Source organism: Ixodes scapularis, unplaced genomic scaffold, assembly GCF_016920785.2.
Source record: "Ixodes scapularis isolate PalLabHiFi unplaced genomic scaffold, ASM1692078v2 PGA_scaffold8__174_contigs__length_109621045, whole genome shotgun sequence".
Classification (NCBI taxonomy): Eukaryota; Metazoa; Arthropoda; class Arachnida; order Ixodida; family Ixodidae; genus Ixodes; species Ixodes scapularis.
In genome coordinates, this window is record NW_024609883.1 from 98,758,931 (window position 1) to 98,780,838 (window position 21,908).

The 21,908-nt window shown below is 46.6% G+C and overlaps 1 protein-coding gene across 2 annotated transcripts in view; it reads right to left on the minus strand.

Moving 5' to 3' along the window:
- Positions 1–21,908, minus strand: part of LOC115324686 — a 215,810-nt gene that overhangs the window by 156,602 nt on the left and 37,300 nt on the right. For both annotated transcript variants that reach the window (XM_040215963.2, XM_040215962.3), the window contains exon 2: positions 8,240–8,309. In XM_040215963.2, the coding sequence (XP_040071897.1) occupies positions 8,240–8,309 (70 nt within the window). The remainder of the gene's footprint in view (positions 1–8,239; positions 8,310–21,908) is intronic.

A 21,908-nucleotide genomic window follows, 5' to 3' on the forward strand; every position in this document is an offset into this window, starting at 1 on the left:
GTGCCGGGAATAAAGAGTCACAGGGAAAACTGTTCGCCCCCTCACAACGTGACGCACAATGCAAGAAGTAGCCTCGTGAAATAATCCCGAGCCGCAGTTGCCTCGGTGTCTTCACTGCTGCAGTCGTTTCGGTTGCTGTGGACGCAACCGACACAAATGTCTGCAGTCAAATGGGTCATGAACCGATTCTTTCTACTTTCGCTAAATACTACATAGAACCACGCCCTAACCTTAATAACTGAATAAACTTGCCTTCGTTTTTCACTTTAGGCAATGGCAATCTAAATTCGAGAAATATGAGCATCGTTCATCACCTCAACCTCGGAGTTAGAACAAGCGGCCACGTGGCCTGGTGCCTATCCTATATGCTGCCAACGTTAATCAACGCGCTGGGGTCGGCAAAGTAGAAAACGCTTGCTGAGCTTCAGCTTCAGGCATTGTTAAGCCTGGTTCAGACAGTTGCGTTTGACTGCGCTTGACTGCGTTCGAGTGCGTTGCGGCAGCGAGAAACCAGGACATCCCTGCTACTTATATCGCGTGCTAAGATGATTCTTTGAATTGGATTCCACGCTTCATACGAAGCACAGATGTGCCGGCGACTCGCTTTCGGTTCTCGACGCAACGCAGTCAAACGCACTCAAACGCAAGTGTCTGAACCGGCCTTTAGAGTTCTTCTATTTCATCACCGCAGTGGTTGGTCACGAACCACCATACCCGAGTGTCCGCCGAGGAATCGATTGTTACGAGCCGGAGTCGAGTGCTCACGCATTTCTCGCGTCCAATCCACGAGCCGCGCTCGACTGTCGTAAGGCGGGTGGTTTCGATCCCTCAATCACGCCATCAAGCTTCGCGAAACCAAGACTGAAAAAAATAGTTATCAGTTATCTTTATGTTAAAACGAGGAAGGTTTTCCTGCAATGGTGAGGGTGCAGGCTAGCTGGTGTAAATTGAGCATTGTTGTAAACCCGAGACTGGGGATACGGACAAGGGACAAACACAGAACGACACGGACGCCCGTGTCGTTCTGTGTTTGTTCCTTGTCCGTATCCTCAGTCTCGGGTTTACAACAATGCTCAAGGTTTTCCCTTTGACCTGGTTATGCTGTTGGGTCTGCACAGTATTTGGAAGTCCCGAATGGCTGTACACGACGCCGACAATAATGTGCGGGAGACGCGGGAATATTTTCGTAAAAGTGTATCTTTGTTTGTTGAAGTCAACAGATCACAGAAGTGCGAGCCTGAGGGCTTCCGCGTATTGGGGCACTTTTGTCCATGAAACAATTTTAGCCCCCGACACCAGTCACCTCGGATAATACAAGTCCCCTTTCCTATGTTTTGAGCGATCTGCCTTTCTATTTGACAATGTAAAAAGTCCGGCAATAAAGAAAAAAAAACAAAAAGGATCGGTGGCCGAGTGAGCTGGCGCACATCAGCTCGGAGCACGTGGAGCGAAAGCTCGCGCTGCAGAAACCAGGGATCCTGGGTTCAATTCCCACCCTGCCCTTTTCGATCTGGATGAGCATCGTACCGGCGTGCGGTCGTGTATCACTACTGCCTGGTGCACGTTAAAGACCCCAGGCTAGCGGTTGTACTGCACTGGCTAAATTGCTCATCCACAGCTGGGAGACTCGTCGCCCCTGTGAGGCAGACCAAGTTCTAGGCTGTATAAACATACCCCCCCCCCCCCACCCTTTTTAAAGGATACAAATGCCTTTACATGTTTACAAATGTATCTAATTGAATTTACTGTCACCCCTAGAAGGTAACTTCTGCAAATTCCGCGTGATGTTGAGCGTTTTGATCGCGACCGCGAGCACGCGACTGCTCGCTGCAGTATTTATAGTGAAAACACGGCGCGTTCACGTCCATACCAAACCGAGTGAGCAGCGTATTTGTACAAACAGGATTTTTAATTTATTTTCGTTTATTTCCGCCTCAAAGGCTCAGTTAGAGCATTAGATAAGAGTGACGGAGTTTAATGCAATAAAACAACAGATAAACGCAATAATGTAGAATAATAGAAAATAGAAGATTCGGTAGAAGTTTTACAACATAGAATAGCACTGAACGAGGACTCACAAAAGATGGATTTGAGGAGCATTTAGGACAAGTATCTGCCACTAAACTAAGTTAGGAATTATATATTAAAAGAAAAAAATAACACTCCAGCCCCAGTTACTGACGTTTAAATGTGCCGCTTCAAACATGTGTGCTTTCTTAGACGACAATTAATTACGGCAACTTAACGACTCTGAATACATATATTCGAGCTCGAGTGGTGCCCGCTGAGTCGAGTACGACGAGAGAGAGCGTGACAGCTGTCAGTGTGCAACGCGAAGGCGTCGTTGTCAACGCCTGTTGTTTGCGTGTAAACAAAGCACCTCGGGAGGTCACAGTCTTTCCTCCCTGGAAAGTTCCACCGGGAGTGGAGGAGGAGGAGGAGGAGGTGGAGGGGAGAAAAAGAAGCGTCCTCCATCTTTTTTTTTTAATTTTTGTTTTACCTGACAATGGACCGCAACGGAGGCTACGACTCATCCCAGCCAATCCAGCGCAGTGTATATATCACGTGACTGCACACCCCGCGCGTCAAAACGCCCCTTCTCGCGGTGCCTTTTTTATATCTTTTTGCCCGTTTTTCCAACGCAGTGTACATATCACGTGACTGCACACCCCGCGTGTGAAGTGTCGAAATAACGTTGCTCGTTAATTCGTTAAAACGTTAACGCGTTGCTCGGATTCGTTACCGTTCCCCCCAGATGTAACGAGACGCCGTCGCCGTTACTCCCAAATTACCAACGAACGTTACTTTGGCGTTACTTTGGATTTCAAGGTTTGGCAGCGATAAACTGCGCGGTCACGAACCTCGGGAGCAACTGAAACATTTACGGAGCCTTTCGCGATATTTCGCGTTCCTCGAGTTCGTAGAATACAGCTCGAGGACCTCGACGAATATTCGTTTTAATTGTAGTCCACGCGTCATCGGGACCTCGACTAATTTTAATCGAAAGTAGAGAGGAACGAGAAACGCAGTGTGATAGCTACAATATCGTAAAACAGTAGCAAGATTAGCTTCCCCAGTAGTCATTTCGGACTCTATATAGAGCGAGTACGCGTTAGAACGTTGCTGAAACATCTAAAGCTGCGGGCACACTGCAAACATACCCTACAAAAAAAAAAAAAAAAGTTTGCAGACATTGACGCGTCTTTCCTCCATCGTACGGCGTCCCTGTCACAGTGGTCATACACAAACTAAGCAGACGATTCAGTGATCTTGTCTGCCGCGAACAACGTTTCTTTTTGTCTGATATGTGTGAGCAATTGTGACAGCGGCGTTCATGTTTTACGAGTAGCGTCCTTCCTTCCAACACTGCGTGCGCCCTATCGTGGGTCACGTGATCCTCCCCAGCCATTTTGGATTGGCTGTAATAGGTCGTAGCGTCGTCTGCGGTCCATTGTCGGACGAAACGACGCGGAGTGGCGTCGCAGTGGACGAGATCGTCGTCACGCACCTCGTCACTTCGACCGATCGGCGTCTTCCGGGTTGCCAACACACTCTCGCCGTCCCCTTTTCATTGTTTCGTTCGGTGTGTACGACCCTCCAATCGCCGTCACAAAGAAAGTTGCCCTTGTTGTTGTTGTTTGTAGGTTGTGCAGCACCGCCGGCACGTACGCACCGTGTTTTCGGCGCCAAGTTTGAACTAGAACACATGTGCAAAGAACCACTCGAATATGAAACAAAAATCAAAATTCTGAAACAAAACAAAAACTATATATATATATATATATATATATATATATATATATTTATTTATTTATTTATCACGCGCAAGCACGCAAACACGCACGCACATCCACACACGCACACACACAAAAAACTAAACTTCAGCTATTGACGCTCCACTGCGTCGCTTGGGGGGGCTTTAGTTACTTTAAAAACAACAAATTTCAGTCACTTATAGCTAATTTCGATACATTTTACCTTTAAAAATGCCCGGTAGGTGAAGTCTAGAAAGAAAGTGGCAGCTGTCAGTGTCAATACGTACGATATGCTTCTGAAAAATAGCGTAAAACAATTTTCGCGTCTCCAATGTTCGTCTGATTCACGGGTAGTTCTTCGTACATCATCATAATCATTCATTCAATCATTCATTCATTCATTCAATCATTCATTCATTCATTCATTCATCTTAATCGAGGGCCCGCAAGGAGTATTATTGCGAGGGAGCGAGCATGGATGTGCTTAATACTTTAACGATCAAAACGCGGATCAATGAATTGCGGAAAATGTATAGCAAATTTCAACAGCGCGATAGGCGATTTAGACGGCAGGAGGGGGGGGGGGGGGGGGGGGGGGCTTACTTCCTTTTCACCATTTTTCTCTCTCGGCATTTCGGGCACGTGGAGGAGAAGTGGATCGGCTTCGCCTTAACGTTGATTGAGGTGGCAAGAGTGTGAGACCATTCCGTGACGTCAAGATTTGACGCGAAAAATTTGAAATAAATCTCGCGCCGTCAATATTGCACTAAATGTTTTTTTCGCGTAAAGTTAATTTTTATGACACGCGTGTCCCATCCAGAGTGTTTATTATTTTTTTTTTGTTCTTTTAATTCAATTTTTTTTTTTTTTTACGCGGAGCATGGTCACCCCGCGATAGCGTCAGGTGACGTCACTTGCGTCCCGGTAAATTGAGCAAAAATTAGCAAACAGCGCAGCTGAAAACACGTATTTGCATGCTGACTCCCGATTGTATACGTAGGAATGGGATTAAGACGCATTTATTTTTATCAATATTTTTATTTTTATTTTGGTACGGCGAAGAAACGTGTTGCGTATTATATACCTATACAATACTCGTAACAAGTAATCAAATTACCCGTATACGATTAGATAAGTAATTTTGAGGTCGTTTGATCGTATTTATTAGAAATTAATCAGGATAGTATTTTGGAAGTAATAAAATTACTTGTAACAGTTACTAGTTTTCTCTCCCTTCTTTCTAATGGCGCCCTCTGTGCCGCAAGTTTCCTACCAAAGCATTAAGCCTCAGACGGGAGGGTGGCTTACCCAAATTGGTGGCTTAAGAAAATGAGTAATTCATACTTCGATGATTCTAATCCAATAATGGATAGCACGAAAGACCCGTTTTCAAACCGGCAGAAAAAGCTGTCCTTTTAAAACTCCGAAGAAATCGAAAAACAATGTTTAATTTTTTTTTCTTCAATTAAAGGCCAACTACTTTTTGTCTCGAGTGATCAAGTAATCTACATGAATACTTTTTTTTTAAGCGAGAGTAATTGTAATCGGTTACTCTTTGCGAGTGACGTCCACGAGGATGCGTCTATAATATATATATATGGAAGAGGGAACACTTTCGTATGAGCCTCACTGACTCTTCCGCGTGCATCTATCTCTCTCATACGCATGCGCGACAGAGCCACCATGACACCGGTGACGATTAAACTCACCGAAGGCTCGCATTGGCTGCGGGAAACACCGTGCCCTACCTTATCACAGTCGCGGACAATTAACTGGAGAAGAGCAGAGCGCGGAGACCCTCGAGCTTGTTAATTACGATCGCCCTCCCAGCCAATCAGAACACGACATAAGCTGATAAGAATACCAAAGAAACAATCACGAAGCGGGAATTAACGCCCCGCCCTACGTTGTCCGTGACAACGGAAAAACGCTCTCACGTGAAAGCGGCCCAACGTAGAACGACTTTTAATAAACAGAAACGCGAAGTCCAGTCGTGGGCTCAGCTCATGTGCGCTCTATAGATACGAGCAGCACCGATTGGCTGAGAAATGTTGTTTCGCACATAGCTTACAAAAGCTTCTTAGCCACCCCATCCTTATCTGTACAACTATACGTACGCTGCGCTTCCTTTGAGTTCTCGTGTATATTGTACTTAATGTCCGATGTCGTAACATTGCACATTTGTCAGCACGAGTGCTACCACTCTCATTAGTGTTGTGCTTCTGCCTTTTGTGAGGATGTCAAAGTTCTTAGGCGCTTTGATTCATGAGTTTTCTGGGTCCCAGGCATTGCGTAATGTCATACTTAGCTAAATATTAAATTCTAGTATAAACTATATGCATTCATGATTGGATTATTTGTTTATAGTTACTCAAAGTTTTAATTTTGAACTTAAATGATTATCTAGGATATTTGTTCGGTGTTTCCTTATTTGCATTTACTCGTTTATTTTCCGGGAGACCCCCGATCTAGGTGATTGTAGGGTTCACCCAAAATTGTCAGGCTCGGGCCCGTTAAACATTTCTGCGGGTGTTCCGAGGTGTTCCGAGGTGTTCCGAGGCGTGTGTGTGTGTGTGTGTGTGTGTGTGTGTGTGTGTGTGTGTGTGTGTGTGTGTGTGTGTGTGCGTGTGCGTGTGCGTGTGCGTGTGCGTGTGCGTGTGCGTGTGCGTGTGTGTGTGCGTGTGTGTGTGTGTGTGTGTGTGTTGTATCATAAATGTGCGTACCACGCGTAGGAGGTTCTGGAGGGGCTGTTAGACTCAACTCATTAAACATCGTATACGTGGATACGTGAGCTCACGTGCAATCGGTGGCCGATTGTATCGCTTTGCTGTAGAACTTGCAGATCCTGAGTTCAATCCCACCCTGGACCGTTTCAATCTGGATGAGCCTCGTGCCGGCGTGCGGTAGTGTGTCACTACCGCTAGAGCCACAAAATGAGCTGCGCTTAGAGTATCGGCCACTGATCTCCACTAGAGGGGACTGGATGGCGCATTGAGCAAACAGGTGTGAAGCAACCGGAAGTAAGCGGCTTGTCCCGGAAGTGAGCGCTTGGCAGGCTTTGTAACCCTTCCGAGTGCTGGTTCGAAAAGTGTCCAAGGCGCTGGATTTTCGCTTGTTCCCTCAAGAGAGCCTGTCTGTTGCGAAGTAAGAACGCATGCAGACCCGAGAAGTATCATGAGAAGCCATTCAATGTAAACATTTTGAGATTTTAGTTGATCGAGTGTGAATATGTCCCAAGTTCAAATGCCTCATTCTCGGGATTTAGTCCAGAACGGGGGTATTTTAACCCAATCAAAGACGCAAAAAAGCATTGACCGAAATGTCGACTGAATGCACTAGGACGCTCAGCGCACGCCCAACTTCCGGGACAAGCATCGAACTTCCGGTGGCTTCACTTGCGCCAGACTCGGAGAGCAACTAAGCACCATCGAGCCCCCTATAGTAGAGATCAGAGGTATCGACACTCCATTCCCCGACATTGCTGTGGGCGCCGCCATTTTGGTGCTAGTGCGCAGCAGACGCAGCTGCCGATCGTCATGATTCAAAAGTGCGACTTCCTCAGCATTAGATTCGGTGTTGGGAAGCTCGTGTAATATCGCTTTGCTCTGTCGCGAGCTGTTTAAACATTTGTGGAGGACGGAAAAGCGTTTCCTGTGATTTCAGATAAAGCTTCAGATAACTGCCAACCGTTATTTTAAGCCACAATATGGCCAAGTGTCGTTACTCGGAAGCGTAGCTTATTTAGTGGCAGTAACTACCGCGTGATGCGCGTTAAAGACTGCACTGACTGGCACTCGTAGTACTGCACTGCTATATTTCTTATCTACAGTGTAAGCCAGTGTTGCCATAACTCAAAGGCAGACCGACCTTTGGCTGTCTAAACACGAACGTCACATTTGTTTTTAGGTGCACCTGTGTTAGTAGGGACGCACAAAAAAATGACTGTCATGAGCGTGTAGGGTGGCTCCTCTGGATCGGCCTGTTACATACACTGTAAACGTAATATATTGTAAAATAACAAAAAAACCCTAAAGCTTTAGACTTACAGTGCCTGTATACAAAATCAGCTCGCATGCACACTGCACACTCCCTTTGACTCCACCCCTCCTGCCATCAGCCTGCTACAGCTGGGTTTGTTTACTAATGCGGCGCTCGCGCAGATAGCGCACGCAGATTGTGTATATGGCAAGTTTTTTTTTTATTTTTACGCGTGTTCCCTCGCGAGGTATCTAGCGCAGATGTTTGCAACGTGATACTTCAGCGACGCTGGCAATACGCAGATCGACTCCGCGTGCAAGCCTCCTTCGTTTGCATCCTCGGCGCGCGGTCCTATCTATCTTTGACATGCCGACTGCCGCCACCCAAAAGATAACCACGACCCCATAAAAAAAGAAAAGAAAGGAAAAGAAGGCAACCACGACCATATCGAGATAACTCTCAGCGACCGAGGTACTGCAGCTTGCGGGTGAAGCCAGAATAATTACCTGAAGCGAAACGGTTGGGGAGTCGGACTGAGATTCCCGACGATTTGTTTCGCTGCTTTTTCCGGCTCTCCTAAAAAGAAAAAAAAAAAGAAAATATGTAACAAAGTTGCGTTTTACTTTTTATTTCTTTCTTTCTTTCCCAAAACGCTCTATACGGAAGTTTTATATGCGGTATGCCAAAGTTTTAGTTTCAAAAACGCACCAACAGCCGCTCGATGATCCTCTAGCGCACGAGTGGCGGTGCACCTACAGTTGAAACTGGAAAGATGTCGAGGTTCCGTATATTACAGCTAAATATAAGCAATCAATCAAATGCGGGTGAAAAAACGAACGAACATATATCACGTTTTGAATTGAAAGACTGCACACTTCGTGTTGTCACGAAACTGTGCATGGTCTCAACGCTTGAGTTTCGTCATTAACTCTGACACAAACCTTGATAATGCCCCCACAGATCGAGAAGCGATCGGACATTTGGGATTATGAAAACAATGCAAAACATAGCACACGAAACCTGATCACTAAAGTCAATAAACCATTGAACCTCCAACAAAACTGTTCACGTGCTAAGTCCTTCCATGCAGAACGTATGCGGAAAGCAAGTTCGTCTGCTTCTTTTGCAAGGGTTGTGATGACACCTCCGAACGCCGAGCTCTTATTGGCTCTGATTGAAGGATAGTGAGTAGACCTCAAGGCAGCTTAAGGCCCGTTCACACTTTTGCGACTGCTTGCGACCTCTTAAACCTGGGTTCCTTAAAACTTCTTAAACCAGAGAACACACTGGCGCCATCTATTGGGAAGCAGTGTAAACTCGGCGGTCCGGCATATTTTTTTTTTATTTCTCGCGCAATATCCTTTCTTTTTTGGCTCGAAAAACGTTTGTCAATGTTATAAACGAGCCTTTCTATGGGTATTACGCACATTTGACATCGGAAATCCCGCAAAACCTTCGCTTTTGCGAAATGCAGTTCTAGGGTCACCGCATAGATGGCGCCACAATATCAGTGTGTTCCCTCATTCTAGAAACATTTAAGAAGTTGTAAGAGATCTCGTCTCTCTCAGTCGTACTCGGTCGCAAGAGTGTGAACGGGCCTTTACTTCGAGGTCTACCCACTATCCTTCAATCAAAGCTCGGCGTACTTAAGTAACAGCAACCCTTGCAAAAAAGGCAGACGAACTTGCACTCCGCGTAGGACCATCCCTATAAGGTAGCTGGCAGTCCCATAAAGAAGTACGTCACAAGGTCCACCCAATAACGACACCCCCACCCACTTCGCCCTCCCCAAACACCCATCAGCTGTTTCACACAGCTCTCTTAAAGGCCCGTTCACACTCTTGCAACCGAGTACGACTGAGAGACACCGAGACTTGTTAAAACCTCTTAAAATTTCTTAGGACGAGAGAACACACTGCCACACTGGCGCCATCTATCCGGTGACCCTGGAACTGCCTTTCACAAGGGCGAAGGTTTCGAGATATTTCCGAAGTCAAATGTGCGTAACACCTATAAGAAAGGCTCGTTTATAAAGTTGACAAAAGTTTTTTCGAGCCAAGAAAGAAAGGATAATGCTCGAAAGAAATAGAAAATATGCGGGACCGCCACGTTTACACTGCTACCCAATAGATGGCGCCAGTGTATCCTCTCGTTTTAATAAGGAACCCAGTTTAAAGCGGTCGCAAGAGTTTGGCACGCGTTTGTCTGTTTTTGACCGGTTTAAACCGCAAACATCAAACTCCAGGAAACTAATGTATGTCTTTTTTTTTTTTTTTTATAAAACAAGCGTTATTAAAGGCCTTTGGGGGAAGGGGGGGGGGGGCGGAAGGGGGGGGGGGGCGCCCCCTCCCCACTTTTAAATCAGTCCCTGACCCTAAGCATGTATAAAGTCGTTTCTGAATGCGCGTACGATAGGGGGCTACGAACCAGATCGCAACGGCTGGGCAGTTCAGCGTCAACAAGACAAGGAAAGGGCAACTCAAAGACAAAAAGAAAGAGGGGAAGCAAAGCGTCCCACGTCAACCAAAGACGCTAGCCTGTTTGTGACACGTCGGTAATCAACAGGTGGCATTGTGCTGCCGCTAAGCGCCCGGAGCCCAGCGCGACGCGGCGATCCATTGTCGTGGCGCTTGCTGTTGTTGTTTGTCGCGGTGCCGCGGTGGGTGTCGCGCGGGGTGTTCCAGCCCGGCCTCCGCCACGAACAATGGGCCCGGAGGGAGTCCATCAGACGGTGCGCGTCCCCCTCCCGCGGTGAGGAAGGGACGGCGGCGCCGAATGGTAGGGACACCGTCAATGGCGGCTCGCGGCCTTGGGTGCGTGCACCCGCCCACCCGCCGATCCACGTAACGATGTTTTACGAGTCGTAAACACACGTATAAGGACGACCTTTTCTGTCGTGACGGTCACGTTGTGTGGGCTCAATCAAATGTCTGTTCCCAACCACACACCTTAACAGGTTGTCATACAGTGCAATCCACTTATAACGATACCACCTATAACGATATACCGCATATAACGTTCTAGACTAGAAACGAAGTTTCTAGACTAGAAATCCCGTCACAGGCGCGCGTTGCACTCTGGGAACCTGTGGGCCAGGAGCCGTAGGAATTTTTCTTCCCACTGTTTCCCACAATGCATAACGTGGCCCTACGCCACGACGAGGCGCTTCGAGGTTTGGAATAAGTCTGACTGAACTGCATGTGGTTTCTGTTCTTTTGCCTGTGCTGCACAAACACCGATGCGGGGGCATGCGAGCCTTCGTCAAGTTGTCCATTGTGACGGCTTTTTCCACACACCTTTAGTATCATGAACTGAGAGTGTCTGATGCAAATTATCAAATCAAATCGCATTGTTTGCCGGACAAGCACTCCGAAATAGAGTGATCCATAGTCGTCGTCGCCTCGCAAAAGTAGCAAATTTTGCGCATCCTACACGCGCTGTGGGAAATAGTCCATTCAATATTTGCTCCTCAGAGAAACAAAAGCAATCCCTTTTCCTTTCACAATCCACACACAAGCCGCAGCGTCGAATCGCTCCGCGGAACAACCATCCAATAAAGGTGGTAGCCATGTGGTGGACTATTTAATTGGCATCGCGGAAGAACGGTGGGCGGTGGCAATGAGGCTGAGGGAGGAGTATAATCTTGCGCGACAAGCGCCGAAGTTGTTCCGGCGCATAAAATTTGCGCATTTTCCTTTTTTTTTTTTTTTTAAGGGGGACGGATTTTTTAGGCAGTGTGACATGTAACTAGGATTGCTTGTTTTGGGACAAAAAAAAAAACTGTTCACACACGCAAGTGTGTGAACCAAGGCAAGTGTGTGAACCAAGGCGTCAGTCAGAAAGATGCACACGCGTCAGTAAAATGTTTCGTACGTTGGGACTCGTTCATATAGGCATAGCTCCAATAGTTTTAATAACAAAAAAAAAAAGAAGAAGAAATCTAGCAAAGGGGGTTTATCGTAAAGGTTCTTTTGGGAAAACGAATTAATGTCGCAGTGCTTTTGGGGTCACGATCGATGGAAACTAATCTAATAATGTGCATTGAGCGACCATTCACTGTTCAGGCTTCGGGCTTCTCGCAAGAAAGAGGAGGCAGAACTCGCATCACAACGACAGCTACGGTGCTGTCCAGTGGTCAATGCTCTCGCATTACGCAGGGAAGCTTGTATCTCATCGTTTCCAGGCCAAACGTCGAACAGAAAGCTTAAAAGAACACTGCAAAAAAATTTTTTTAAAGGACATAGATGGGGCATTAATAGTAACTCGCAGTAATGCAAAGAGTAACCATAATGTGACTCGTGCCGATAATAAATCGGTTAATTCCACTTTTTTCTCGAAGTAATGTAAATAGTCATCATGATGTCAATTAGGTAGAATCTTACTCGATTGGGTCAATAGCAAGTTGAAGTAAGGAAGATAGTGGTTATAATGGTAACTGAGCAGAGATAAATCACTTGGTTGTATAAAAGCTCACAGTAATAATGAAAGTGAGGATTATGTGGAGGAAGTATAAAAAAAGTAGCAGCTAAGTTAATTAAGTCAATTTCAAATCAATTCGGTGAATAATAACACGGAGTAATCGAAAGATTAATCCAAAAATTAATTGAACTTTTATGTAGCCGCATTTGCCAATAATATTTCGAAGTAATCGACGGAAAATGTTGCTTCTATAAAGTTGTTCGTCTCAATAATACCTATATAACCGAAAAGTAATCAGAATGTCAAAATGACCTTCTATGAAGTTATATTTTTGTCAATAATTTATCGAACTAAGCAAGAGTAACAAAAATGGTTGTTGAACTTTTCTTGTGTAAATTGTGTTAATCATAGGTCGAAGTAATTATAACGAAACCCATTTTAAGTAAGCGGTGTCAATAACAGCGAGATGTATTAAAAAGAGTAATCAAAAATTGCAATTACACTTGTATCATCTGAACTGTATGAATAACAAGTCGAAGTAATGAGAAATAGTAAACAAAGCGTCAATTCAGGTAAAGTCGAGCGCGCCAATGATAACTCGACGTTACCAAAAGGGTAATCAACATGTCAATCGTGCGACTAGTAACTTTCGACTGCTTGCTCCACCTGCAAGCCTGCCTGCCAGTGACGTCGCGGCACTGAAAAGCGCGGGTACCTTCTTGAGTTGCAACAAACGATAGTTGGAATAGTTAAAAATAATGCCCCTTTTCAACATGATTGCGCGAACATTAATGTAAACGAAGAAAGGTACAAAACACAGGCGAGCTGGTGAATGGTATCCATAATAACCCTGAGACGAAGGAAAAATAAAAAAACGGACAGTACAACGAAGTCTCTACTTCGTTGTACTGTCCGTTTTTTTTTATTTTTCCTTCGTCTCAGGGTTATTATTAATGTCAACATAGTAATAATTTCACAAATATTATTGTTAACTTTTTTTTTTTTTTAAGGGGGACGGATTTTTTAGGCAGTGTGACATGTAACTAGGATTGCTTGTTTTGGGACAAAAAAAAACTGTTCACACACGCAAGTGTGTGAACCAAGGCAAGTGTGTGAACCAAGGCGTCAGTCAGAAAGATGCACACGCGTCAGTAAAATGTTTCGTACGTTGGGACTCGTTCATATAGGCATAGCTCCAATAGTTTTAATAACAAAAAAAAAAAGAAGAAGAAATCTAGCAAAGGGGGTTTATCGTAAAGGTTCTTTTGGGAAAACGAATTAATGTCGCAGTGCTTTTGGGGTCACGATCGATGGAAACTAATCTAATAATGTGCATTGAGCGACCATTCACTGTTCAGGCTTCGGGCTTCTCGCAAGAAAGAGGAGGCAGAACTCGCATCACAACGACAGCTACGGTGCTGTCCAGTGGTCAATGCTCTCGCATTACGCAGGGAAGCTTGTATCTCATCGTTTCCAGGCCAAACGTCGAACAGAAAACTTAAAAAAAAACACTGCAAAAAATTTTTTTTAAAGGACATAGATGGGGCATTAATAGTAACTTGAAGTAATGCAAAGAGTAACCATAATGTGACTCGTGCCCATAATAAATCGGTTAATTCCACTTTTTTCTCGAAGTAATGTAAATAGTCACTATGATGTCAATTAGGTAGAATCTTACTCGATTGGGTCAATAGCAAGTTGAAGTAAGGAAAATGGTGGTTATAATGGTAACTGAGCAGAGATCAATCACTTGGTTGTATAAAAGCTCAAAGTAATAATGAAAGTGATGATTATGTGGAGGAAGTATAAAAAAAGTAGCAGCTAAGTTAATTAAGTCAATTTCAAATCAATTCGGTGAATAGTAACACGGAGTAATCGAAAGATTAATCCAAATATTAACTGAACTTTTATGTAGCCGCATTTGCCAATAATATTTCGAAGTAATCGACTGAAAATGTCGCTTCTATAAAGTTGTTCGTCTCAATAATACCTATATAACCGAAAAGTAATCAGAATGTCAAAATGAGCTTCTACGAAGTTATATTTTTGTCAATAATTTATCGAAGGAAGCCAGAGTAACAAAACTGTTTGTTGAACTTTTATTGTGTAAATTTTGTTAATCATAGGTCGAAGTAATTATAACGAAACCCATTTTAAGTAAGCGGTGTCAATAACAGCGAGATGTATTAAAAAGAGTAGTCACTAATTGCAATTGCGCTTGTATCATCTGAACTGTATGAATAACAAGTCGAAGTAATGAGAAATAGTAAACAAAGCGTCAATTCAGGTAAAGTCGAGCGCGCCAATGATGACTCGACGTTACCAAAAGGGTAATCAACATGTCAATCGTGCGACTAGTAACTTTCGACTGCTTGCTCCACCTGCAAGCCTGCCTGCCAGTGACGTCGCGGCACTGAAAAGCGCGGGTAAGTTTGCATGTTGGTTTCGGCATCATTTTCATTTGCCGATTAAAAAAGAAAGGGTGAGGGAAAGGAAGACCGGGGAGGAGGAAGCAGACGGAACGCTGGAGAAGAGAGGAGGAAACCTTCTCCTCTAGCGTTCCGTCTGCTTCCTCTTCCCCAACCTTCCTCTCCCTCACCCTACCTTCTTGAGTTGCAACAAACTATACACGAACTCAACTCTCCTACGTCACGCCGCGGTGGTGGCGCGCCGGACGCACTTCCGGTCTGGGGCGGTGGGCAGAAGTCGCCGTGCCAGACATGCATTCCTGTGTTCCCTTGGAAGAAACGAGACAGAAAACCTGCCTTATCGTCAAAATGCTGCGACGGGGGTTGTAGCAAGAGAGTGTGGAAAGGTTTAAGATCAGTTTTCATGTGTTTTTGCCCCCTCCGTTCGTCCGAGAACGTGGATAGTAGCCGTGAAAAGGGCAAACCAGACGCTGTCGAACTACGATTGCGTGCGCGGGCAACACTTTGTGGTCGCCAGATGTATTTGCTTTGTTCCAACATAAACGAGAGAAAACCGCCAAGTTGTCCGAACCACCCACGGGTTCAGTGCGTCTTCAAATTCACATGGCCGCCTGATCGTTCAAACTTTCGTCTGCTCTTTCAAACGTCTGCTTTTTGTCGTCTGCTCGTTCAAACAAAAGCGGGCCGTAGACCAAACTTTGACCCGGTGATTGCAATAAGAAGTAATTCCAGGCCTCAAAAGACTTAAGTAGGCTCGGTGTAAACAGTAGATACAAGATGTTGATCATTGGTACCGGTGGCCATCACCGACTTGTTACGCTTGGTCTGTTCCCGCTTCCGATTTTCGGTATCGACGTCGATCATCGCCGCTACCTTCTACACTTTTGCAACACGAGCAACGTCGCTACCGAAAATAGCAGGAAGAATCTCATCATGGTTTTGGCGTCCATTCTGCGGCGTTCATGCGAATGAAACGCCGCACATCAAACTATTTACGCAAAGTTTAGCGGCGTAACGAGCCTTGATAATTTCGCTTAGGCGATTAAAGTGGTAAGACATTGCGATGAGGACGTAGAATCGATAATTCCAACGCGAAAAAGAGTATAGACTCACACAGACGCCGACAACGTGACATCCCAATGGTCTGTTGACGTGGGACGCGGTGCTTCTTGCCCGTACCCTATTACGCATGCGTTCGAACTGTCGTCTGCTCTTTCAAACTTGGCTGCTTTTTGTCGTCAGCTCGTTCAAACGACAGCGGCCCGTAAACCAAACGTTGACCCGGTAATTGCGATAAGAACTAAGTGCAGGCCTCAAACCACTTTTGAAGGTTGGTTGGGGTAAGTGGGCTAAGTGTAATCAGATACAATAAGATGTTTATCATTATTGTTACCGGTGGCCATCACCGACTTGTAATGCCCGATTCTACTTGCGGTTTTCAGTATCGACGTCCACCATCTCAGCTACGGTCCACGCTTTTGCAGTCCGAGCAACGTCGCGTCTGAAAACAGCGAGCAGAATCTCATCGGGGGGGTCAGCTGCTTTAGCGCCCATTCTGCGGCGTCCACGTGAAATGAATCGCCGCACGTCACATTATTCACGCAAAGTTTTGCCTCGTTAGTTTTGCTGAAGCCGCTCAAGTAGTCAGACATTGTCAGACAACGCGAAAAAGAGCACGGGGACTCCCACCGACGCCGACAACAACGCAATTCAATGGTTTGTTTATGTTCGACGGCGGGCTTTTTGCCCACCATCCACCGCGCATGCGCGGCGCCGGTGGCGTCCGCTAGGGGCGCTCCGGTTTGTTTGTAAACATGAGTTGGTGTATACACGAACTCATCTCTGTTACGTCACGGCGCGGTGGTGGCGCGTCGGTCGCATTTCCGGTCTGGGGCTGTGGGCAGAAGTCCCCCTGCCAGACGTGTATTCCTGCGTTGTTTTGAAAGGAACGAGACAAAAACCTGCCTTCTCGTCAAAACGCCGTGACTGGGGACGTACCAAAAGTGTCGAGAAAGGTTTGAAGGTCAGTTTTCAGGTGCTCGGTTCGTCCAAGAATCTGGATATGTGCCGTGAAAAGGAGAAAGCAGACGCCGTCGGACAACGATTGCTTGGGTGGGAAGCACTTTGGGTTGAATTCACGGATAGCTGTGATCGTCAGATTTATTTGTTTTGTTCCAACATGAACGCCAAAAAACCGTCAAGTTGTGCGGACCACCTGCGGACTACGTTCAGTGCGTCTTCAAGTTCAAACGGCCACCTGATCGTTCGAACTGTCGTCTGCTCTTTCAGACGTGTCTGCTTGTCGTCTGCTCTCTCAGACGACGCCGGCCCGTAGACAGAATCTTGGGCCGTACTTACGATAAGAAGTAAGTGCACGCCTCAAAAGACCTAAATTTGAAGGTTGGTGAGCAGGCTCGATGTAAACAGTAGATACAAGGAGATGTTGATCATTGTTACCAGTGACGATCACCGACTTGCTAGGCCTGATTCGCATGATCCGATTCTGCTTTAGATTTTCAGTATCGACGTCGACCATCTCAGCTTCGGTTCACGCTTTTGTAGCCCGAGCGACGTTGCGACTGAAAATAGCGAGCGAAATCTCATCATGCGAATCAGGCTTTAGCGTTCATTCTGCGGCGTCCACGCGGAATCGGAATCGCCGCATGTCACATTATTGACGCGGTGTAACGAGCCTTGTTAGTTGTGAGTTTTGCGGTGTAACGAGCCTTGTTAATTTCGCTGAGGCCGCTCAAGTAGTCAGACATTGCCAGGAAGACGTGGAATCAACAATTCGAACGCGAAAAAGGGCAGGGGGACTCACACAGAGGCCGATAACATCGCATTTCAATGGTTTGTTTATGGGCGACGGCGGGCTTCTTGCCCACACCCCCATCGCGCATGCGCGGCGCCGGTGGCGTCCGCTAGAGGCGTTCCGGGCGCTCCGGTTTGTTTGTAAACATGAGTTGGTGTATACTTGAAATAGTTAAAAAAAATAATGCTCCTTTTTAACATGATTGCGCGAACACTAAAGGCAATATAGTAATAATTTCACAAATATTATTGTTAACGTAGAAATAAACGTGCGAACTATAACGTTAAAACAGTAGCGACTGCGTAAACATTCATGTCGATGCAGTAGTGACTCGCATAAAGATCAACGTTAACAGAGTTAACGACTGCATGAACAGCAATGCATTGTTAACACAATCACGACTGCATGATCATCAATCTCCTCGCTGCCCCAAGGCAGAAAGCTGTACGCTGATTGAGACAGGACCAACGATCGGTTATACTAGAACATACCAAGTGCAACGAGGTGCAGCATGCATTCATGCACTTCACAGAACGAGGTGCAACCACAGCACGTCCTCGTTTACGACGGCAAAATCCCGCATGTAAGGCCGCGCTCGCACGGCTCATACACAATACAAAAAGACGCGGTGTTAGCTCCAAGCATGCCAGAATTATTCGCGCACACGACTCAAGCACGCTCCATGTTTGCTTACACACATGTATACGCTTCGAGACACGTCTGCAGACAGTTCTCGTATGACCGTCGTGACAGAACCGCCCTACAAGTAAGAAAAACGCCTCAGACAGGTCCGCACAGCGAAGCTCGTTTGACGTATACTTAGCAGCGCGACCGCGCTGTCAGAAATCAGTCGGCCACAAACAAAGAATTAAGACCGCGATGTAAAAGGTCAAAACGTCCGGGAAAACCCGCGAGGCGGACAACGCATCCGCGGACTCCATTCGTGCGCAGCGCCAAGGTCGGCGTTAAAAAAAAAAAAAAAAGAGTAAAGGCGGGAACCCGGGTCTGGCCCCCGGGGCCGGATAAAATCGGCTTCGCACGGCGGGCCACGGGCTATTTTGGGTGAGCATCGATCCCCGGCCCGGTGACGTTGGCGTGCGCCGTGCGTGACGTAACACTGCGTCGCCGTCTCCGCCGTCGATCCCTAGGGAGACGGGCTCTCCGTTCTGTTTGTATACACCGCGGGTCCGCTTCGCTACTCCGGACATACGAGAGGGGGGTTCGAACCGCGGCCTCGCTTCTCCGGACGCCCTTTCCACCCCCTTCCCTCCGGGCGGAGAGAGCTTTGGCGTCTCCGACGTGGCCCCGCGCCGGACCCGAAGAAGGGCGTTTAGGGGTGGGTCGCCCACCTTCAAGATGGCGGCGACCTTTCAATGCGTCCAGTGGGCCACTTTGGCGATCTCTTAGAGCCAATAAGTGCATCGTCATGGCGCTCGTCGCCTTTTGCACGTTTTGTATGTCCCGCCCGGAGAAAAAAAAAAAAGGCGCAGGATTATGGATAGTGTACAGTGAGCGATTGGATTAGCCGAGGGCGTAGCAAACGTGCGGAAACGATGTACGTCACGAGGATACATTTTTGGCGCTTAAAGGACTTAAAAGTAAAACAGTAGAGGAAGTATTCGCTGGCGGTCAGTGCGCGACTGCCGAGCGCGCGCTGACGCCGGCGAGGTTCCACGGTTCTTTTGCCGCGTGCATTCCGCGCCGTCAAGATTGCTGGTCTTAGCGGGCTATTGATGTGAACTCGTTGCCGAGCATGCGCTTTAAAACAGCGTCCTCAAATATGGCGTCCACTGAATAAGGTGAACTCGCTTTACGAAGGAAATCATCGAAGCTGACGTTGGTTGTATAGCTCCCGAATGTGTGCCTTCCTGGTAGGCTTCCTTACGAAGCACGCGACGTAGGTGACAGGATATTTGTGGTGTGGTTCGCGGTAGCTGAAGCACGAACGTATGGATGAAATTGGAAATCCATTATTGGGGAAAAAAATGAAGATTAGAAATAGATTGCGCGGCTAAAGTTACCCCGCCGCCTTTTACGGGTATACGATATAGGGTCGTTACAAAGTGTCCAAGATTCGTGCATCTTCTGTTTCTGATCTATAGCATTTACACTCATTTCTCCCCCAGTTATGGCCTGTTTACACCGATGATGCTATGAAAAAGACAACCACGGAGAAAAGTACGATTTCATTCTTCGTTTATTCAGACACGAATGCCTCAAGTTTCATGCAACTCCACTTCGTGTCTTCTAATATTACAACGTGCACATACTGCAGTCTGGCTGCGTCGAAGAGAATTCTTTCCGGACAAAATTATAAAATGATACCCACGTTTCAACTTCGCTTTCGGTGAGCGAATCCAGTACCTTTCGAGAAACTGGCGTCCCCTGTCGGAAATCTCGGGTCGAGAGTTCCTAGGTGAGAAACTCGAGGAAACAAATGCACTCTAAAAAAAGTTTGTGCGTCTACATTCACGCACAACACTCGGAGAGCCAATCACCGCAACTTACGGAAGCAGCTCAGCGAATGACAATGCCGAAACATATGTTTAGACCAAAAAACGCAGTCTGAGTTGTGACATTAAGCAATGCAAAACGTCACGCTTGCATTGCTTAATGTCACAACTCAGACTGCGTTCTTTGGCCACCGACTAGGGTCCTCACAACTCGTAATGCCGCTAATACAAAAAACAACAACATTAGTTTGGGAATTTGTTTCTGTCTCTATGCTTCCGAATAAAACGAGTCGGGTTTTTAATCCCATCCCCCTTTAAAAAAAAAAACATACATATATATATATATATATATATATATATATATATATATATAAAGGAAGTACGCAACATATAGAAGGAGAGGGTGATGCAAATGGGGACATAAAAAGCAAGCGAATAAGACTTTACCGAAGCCGGGGAAAAATAAAAGTCAGATACATTATCAAATAGGGAAAGGCTGAAAGACAGAGACACCACCAGGTAGGGAAAGACACTACCAGGTAGGGAAAAGATTAAACGGCAGAAAAGAAACATATTTTACCAAACAGGAAAAAGTTGCAAGGCAGAGGACAGCGAGACATTAGCAAATATGGAAAGGCTTACGAAATAGAAAACCTATTACATAGAGGAGGGTTTGTAAAGCAGAAAAGCGCGAGACAATATGAAATAGGGAAAGGCTTACAAAATAGGAGAAAAAGGGCAAAGACAGGAACATATGCATGTTAGCAAATAGAGAGGGAAAGGTTGCAAAGCTAAGAACAGGGCATCCCCCAATATAAAAAAAAAAAAACACAAAGGCAGACGATAGAAAAACAAACAAACATATTGAACAGAGGAAGGTTTGCAATGCAGAGAAGGCGAGCCATTGTCAAATAGGGAAAAAGGCTTAAAGGCATGGAGAGAGACATGCATTAACGAATAGGGAAAGGTTGAACGAAAGAGGGGAAGGAACACGACGCCATATAAGGGAAGAAGGAAGAGGATCGATGACCGTCCCCGGGAATCCCGGAACCGGAAGTGAACGCGGCAGGGCGCGCGGCGAGAGCGCCGCGGGGAAAGGGTGGTGGCTGGCAGCGTACGCGTACTTCCGCTTCCGCCGGGCGTGGCGCCCAGACGAAAGGAACGGGGAAGAGGGAAAACTGGGGAAACGAAAATGGGGGAAAAAAGGGGGAAGCGACGATTTTCGGGTCCCTCCCCTCCCTCTCTTTTTGATACGAGACGACGAGACTCCCGGTCGGGTCAAGGACGGGCCGGGCCGGCCCGGCAGCACACATCTGCCGCCGTCCTAGGCGCCGGGCGAGATAGGGTTTGGGGAAAGGGGGGGTCCGCGCTACGGGTCTGCCTGCTCCAATTTTCGGGGTTGTCGATGTCGGCGGTTTTTGGGGCGCGCAGGGCCCCGGCACAGCGGTGATCGCTGGGGCGTGGCGGCGGACGCTACAACGCCGGTCTGTTTGGGTGTGGTAGCGCGCCATTGCGTAAGCTGCGTGCGTGTCTGTGTCAAACACCGCGCGCTTTAGAAACAAAAAATGATACTCCGCGTCGTGCTATTGTTGTCAGTATGGATGTCGGCTCATTTGTAACACATATTCCGTTCCTGTGAGTGATTGGGCGGTAGGATATGTGCGTTCCGGCGCGGTGTCGTGCACTAGCAACGTTCATTGAGTCACGTTACGTGAATGAGTAATGCTATATGCACTCCGTAGTGCAACTCGGCCGGAAATTGCTATATGCACTACGTTTGTCTCGTATAAAATCATCACAACGAGTTTTCTAACCGGTGGCATGGCGTAGGGGTTAGGGTGTCCGCCTCATAGGAAAGTGGACGCGGGTTCGAATCGCAGTAAGCCTACCTTTTTTTTTTTTTTTTTTTTCAAAAAAAAAAAAAAAAAACCGAATGTTGTCGACGAAACTTCGCAGATCGGGGACAGCGGGGCTTGGGTTGCCGGCTGGACGCCGCGAAGCGGCGTGTACTGGTTAACTTTTCTAATTAGCAGCCGCATACTGTCGCCGCAAAGCGGCGTGA